This window comes from Microtus oregoni, unplaced genomic scaffold (assembly GCF_018167655.1).
Source record: "Microtus oregoni isolate MIOR12 unplaced genomic scaffold, Mior012 000043F_ref0000047, whole genome shotgun sequence".
Taxonomy (NCBI): Eukaryota; Metazoa; Chordata; class Mammalia; order Rodentia; family Cricetidae; genus Microtus; species Microtus oregoni.
This window is the reverse complement of record NW_024543210.1, coordinates 15683935-15689976: the sequence shown is the minus strand read 5'-3', so window position 1 is coordinate 15689976 and position 6042 is coordinate 15683935. Positions and strand designations below refer to the sequence as shown.

The following is a 6042-nucleotide window of genomic DNA, read 5'->3' as shown; positions in this document are numbered from 1 at the left end:
AGTGAAGGAAGGATGATGAGGCTGGATAATTGAAAAATAATAAATGTTTTATCTGAGGCAATGCAAACTTTGCATTCCTATTAGTGCTCACTTTTATGAGTGCGTCCTTTATTCTACATGAGTAGTTATCCATGCAGGCCATCAGGTGCTGTCTGAGATTCATTGCTCAGTGGGATGACAACATTCTTATAGCACATTTCTAGTCACCTATCCCCTTTGCTTGGTTCAGCATAATTGCCTCTGAATCCTCTGTGGCTTCAGTCACCATGTAGCTCTATTCATTAAGAAAATAACTTTCTAAGCCTTGGAAATTGTCCATTTCATCTCTCTACTGTTTTTCATTTATTTCCATTAAAATAATAATACTAACTTTATCTTTGTTTAAAAAACTCAAGAAACCCCCCCCAATATAAAAGCCATAGACACAGACCAGATAATCAAAGACCCTATTTCCAATTCCATAAAAATAATAATTTCATTGGGAGCACTAAAATATTTGCAGATTCTTGAACCTCTTTGTATCTTTACCCATTTTGTGTCCATCCTGTCTAGCCTTCACTTAATTTATTTTTTCATGATTAGTCAATGACACTGACTACTAAAACCTTTTCATGAATATTATGAAGTTTTACTATACTCTACTGTACACTTCAATGTATCTCTATTGCACAATGTCTTGGAGTTAACTGGGGGATATTTGACATGGATTTACATACCCCAATTTGCTTTCTATGAGAAAGTCTCAAAAACATTGCAGTTATCTTCTGCCTTAATTTTTGTGTAATTTGTAGACTTCGTTAATAGTTGTAAATGTCTGCAAGGCTACTTCTTCCTTAGAATCAGTTCAGTCCCCTTAGGTACATAAACTCAATAATCTATGTGTCCCAACACACACACACACATACACACACAGACACGCACACACACACACACACACACACCTGTGAACATGAGCACTTGCAAAAGTACTGGCAGAAAGATGATTTTAGTAGAAATAATATTAAGAATCCTTGGAGAAAAACACCTACAGTGTTTCTACATATGTTAACGCTATAATATTTTATAAACCAGAATCTTTTTCACAATGCATATCTCCACCAAATGTTTAATGATAATATTTAACAAGCTTTGATTTCTATAGAGAATACCACAAAGAATTTAGTTGCTGTTCTTTGAGTGGCAATATACTATATCTTGCCACTAATAAACATATTACATTAAAAACATTTGGCAGAAAATGGTCCCACAATAATAATAATTTTCACTCATAGCTCAAAGCTAATAGTGCAAAACGCTTGACAATGTGCTCTTTAATTTCTGTTCGTTTTCATAAGATATTTAGTTCATCTTAATTCATCCTACAAGGTAGATGAGTATATGACTTTCATTAGAATAATAAAAATAAATGAAATGTTTAATGTGAAATAGAATATGCAGTATTTTATACCTGTGTAGAGTAATTGAAGAGCAGTTGGGAAGTTAGGAAACAGTATAAGGAATGCCTACATGTTTTCTACATGCTAGAATCACATGAGATTGGGTCACAAAGGGTTTTTCAGATAAAATATAATGTCAGTAATCAATCAAGTCTACAATAAGTCTCGATAGTCATATTTCTAGGAACTATTAAAGATGAGTACAAGTGGAAAATTGTTTTAAGGTAAAGATACTTAAACTGGGATATTCTTTCTTCTCATCTTAGGTTCAATAAACTGTTTTGTAAAATTTTTATTCCAAGGAATCAATTTTCATTCATCACAGTTTTCATAAGACCTTCTGATCTTCTTAGCCTGTACAGCATCTGTCATAATTTACCATTTCACATGGTATATTTACGATGTCTATCATTTCTCTTTGTTTTGTATTAGACAAGTGAAAATTCTATCAACGTCCGTCTCACACACACATAAATGCATACACAACACACACACAGAGAGAGAGAGAGAGAGAGAGAGAGAGAGAGAGAGAGAGAGAGAGAGAGGGAGAGAGAGAGAGACTCAGAAATACACATAGTTTGACTAAACCCAAAGTCAAGGTGGAGCATAAGAGGAATGTGAATGAATGGGGCTTAATGTTAAGTCAGTCCTGTTGTAATAGGAGCAGCAGGGCTGAGTCCCCAGCACCCCGGCTGCCTGCTAGCTTATGCCCCGAAATAATTCCATGGACACTGTATTCTTTTAAACACTGCTTAGCCCATTATATCTAGCCTCTTCTAGGCTAACTCTCGCACCTGGACTAGCCCATTTCTAATAATGTGTAGCACCGAGGTGTGCTTACAGGGAAGATTCTAGCTTATGTCCATCCTGGGTGGGAGCTTCATCACATGTATCTTCCCGGGAGCAGGGAGCTTGGCATCTCTGAGCTCACTTCCTCTCCCTCCCAGAATTCTGTTCTGTTTACTCCTCCCACCTATGTTTTAACCTATCAGGGCCAAGCAGTTTATTTTTTGCTTAACCAATGAAATCAACAGATTGATATATGACACTCCCACATCACAGTCCCTTGTGCTAAGATGCTGTACTATTTTAGATGCATGTTTCCATGGATATTTTTATTTTTAACCTTCATTGACTCAGATGTCTACACCTCTCAAGTTTGTGATGCTGCTCCATTCCTTCCCTTTTGTCACTGATAGTTTAGGATTGTCCAGTTATATAACCAGTTACCGTTCTTTTCTTCCCTTCTTCCTAAATACCTTGCTCCTTTGTTTTTGCTTTCATTTCATTTGCTAACTTCCAGTGATGTTTCTATATAAGACAACATATCTTTTTGCCTCGTTCTTTATAGAATGCCTATGAAACCAGAACTTTATCAAACCAAATGTATCCTAAAATCCCATCTAATATTCTACCAAAGTATTATTAATCTACCTCAGAAGTAATGTATAAAATTATACATTCACACACATTTCTAAGTAAGATTTTAAAACTTATACTTCACAAAAGGAAGTCTTTTGTTTCTAATGTGATGCTCTTTCTTTGTCACAAAGATATTTATTTAATCACACACACAAACTCCATTTATAGTGTTAGCAACATTCTACATGTACACACGGGTCTATGACATTTGTCAAAAGTATAAACTTATGAGGATATAGATAAAATTTTAATGTTGTTCTCCTGGGCAGAATGATATTATGAAAATTAATCACAGGGGAAAAATCATGACTATAAGAATATTTAAATTTTAACTTATAACATTTTAAAATGTATTTCAAAATTATTTTAAGCCACTGCTCCATTTTACCTGACTAGCTTTCAAGATGAAATGTATGAATGTAAAAGAAAGATAATCAAAAATTATCTTTCCATGAAACACCAGAGTTTCTGTTGAACCAAGTAACGTATTTGTGTACACTATTAAGTAATATTAAAGTGTTAAGACTTTACAGGACAAAATATTTGAAGATAAGGAGATAATTTTATTTTATATAACAAACAAAATTGTAGCTGCACAGCACAGCACATCAGCAAGATATATCACTCATTGTTGTGATCAGACTATGGGAACTACACTGCTAATGGAATGGATACAGTCACATGACCTACACTGGCCATGGGATGGATGTAGTCACATGCACTACACCAGATATGGGTTGGATACAGCACATGAACTCCATCAGGTGAGGGAGGAGTTAAGTCACATGGTCTGTCAGTTAAGAGGTCAGGGAACCCTGATTGCTCTTCGAGCATATGAGGGAGGGGGACTTGATCGGGGGAGGGGGAGGGAAATGGGAAGCGGTTGTGGGGACGAGGCAGAAATCCTTAATAAATAAATAAATTAAAAAAAAGAGATGTTTGTGAACTTGTAGTCCTTGTTATTTCATTGAGAAGCAATGTCCTAATAGAGTCACTTCCTTGCCACTACATTTTGTATAATTTATGCCTGCTTTTACATCTAGATTTCCTGATGTTTACTATTCTAACTCCAGTACAGTCGTCTAGTCATCTATTCTTTGCTTCTGGTGTGATAAATACTTGATTTTACTTTAAAACTCTAATTAAAATGTAATCACATAATTTCCCTCTTGCCCTCCTTCCCTTTCTTTCCCTCTTTTGTCTTCCTCCCTCCAATTGCATCCATGTACCTTCTCTGTCCAGCTCCTCCCAAGCCTCCTTTTACTCCCTCTCAAATTTATGACAGCTAAAACTTTGATTAATATTGCTTGACATATAAATGCATATATGTGTGTATATGTTCAGAGAGACAGACACACACACACACACACACACAGAGAGAGAGAGAGAGAGAGAGAGAGAGAGAGAGAGAGAGACAGAGAGCCTGATGCATATATTTTTTTTATTTGACAGTTGGTATTTTATTCAGATAGCAGTCTCATTACATGTGGTCCAAGAATATCGAAAGAACTCAAATAAAATCAGATGTGAAGGTTAGTCTTCACACATCATAGCCAATGATGCCACGTTTGCCTATGATCTCTCCGACATAAAACCACATCCACACCTCGGTGGCCACCAAACCATTCAGCACAGCTTCCTTAACTGTAAGATGTGTGAGGCTACCAGTTTTAGCACTCTGAATAGTTGCAGTGAGTTCAGCAGGGGTTGGGGGAACCAGCTCAACGTTGGGGTATTGCCAAAATGTGGCCAACCGAGGCTTCGAATAAGTCACAGCAGCGGATACTAGCCCCGGGGCCTTCTCCACCAAGTTACGGCTGAACTTGGCCATGGTCTAGGGTGGAAGGTGCGTATATTGTTTTAAGCAGTTTATTTCAGGTCCGACCACTTGGTATTATATTACCAACTACAAGCTCAATTGAGGGGAAGTCTAAGTCTCCCTTTCTCAGCTGATTTTACTTTGTCTATTATTCTTTGTCACAGGGTGGAGAATCTTGAGTTGTACAAATTCTTTTTTCCTCATTAGCATGTCTATAGGTATTGTCATTATTTATTCTTGTTTAAGCAGCCATATTGTTTCAGTATAGCGGGTTCTCCTTTAAGATCCATGTGCTTACTAACCCTGGGTAGTTAAGGAGGTTTTGGGTAATACACACAAATTCGTTCATGTTGCTCAGTAGGCCTTAACTTTTATTAGACAACTGAGGGTTACTTACAAGCTATATATGTAAATAATATAGCTTCACGAGTATCTTGCCATTCTGGTCACTGTTGTGGTTCATAAGCATCATACCTGGATAGGACTGCTCATTGCTTCCCTTCTTTAGTAACTTGTATAGCAAATTTCAGTACTATAAAAACTAATCTTGGAGTGGGAAGTATTTAGGTCCGATCCAGCTTAAATTTTCTGAGTCCTGTATCTCATCTGTATGGTGTTTATAACAATAGAGACTTACCTTCTACCTGGGGGAGGCAGCTAAAGAAAATAGCAACAGTCTATATTGTTTTGGGAATCTCTTGACCCCTTCTAATCAAGAACTTTTTTAACTAATTAATCGTTTTCATTTATTTTATATCCCAACCATAGTTTCCCCTCCATTCTCTCCATCTTTTCCCTCCCCCCACTTCACTTATGTCCCATCCCCATTCACTCCTCCTCTGTTTCTGTTCAGAAAGGGGCAGGCCTTCCATGGGAGTCAACATATCACGTTGAGATAGGACTAAGTTCCTCTCTTTGAATTGTCTGGCAAGGCAACACAGTATGAGGAATAGGTTTTCAAAAGTGACTCAAGTGTTAGGGACAGGCCCTGATTCCACTGCTAAGAAACCACAAATAGATCAAGCTACATAACTTTCAAACATATATAGAGCACTTAGGTCAGTCACCTGCCGGCTCAAAAGCTGTCAGCCTAACCAAGAATTTTTTTTTAAAAGAGTTTTCTTATGATGCTAGGGTTTTGTAAGATTGTCTATGGCTCTTGAGTTAAAACATTGTATAAGTAGCATAATATATATGATCATCATCTATATAATTACATACATAATTAATTACATACTATCATTTATATTAGTGCTATTTAATATTATTTGAATAAAAAAATAAAAAAGAAAGAAAAAGACTTAAGAGCTCCTAGGTATGGTGGTTGAGAAAATTTATGGTAGATATATGGAAGAACATAGTCAG

The 6042-nt window shown here is 36.5% G+C and overlaps 1 protein-coding gene across 1 annotated transcript; it reads right to left on the bottom strand.

Moving 5' to 3' along the window:
* Positions 1–4398: 4398 nt before the first annotated feature.
* Positions 4399–4689, bottom strand: LOC121434262 (ATP synthase subunit g, mitochondrial-like). Its single transcript, XM_041633063.1, has one exon. It carries the CDS (start codon positions 4687–4689, stop codon positions 4399–4401), a length of 291 nt encoding a protein of 96 aa, XP_041488997.1.
* Positions 4690–6042: the final 1353 nt, after the last annotated feature.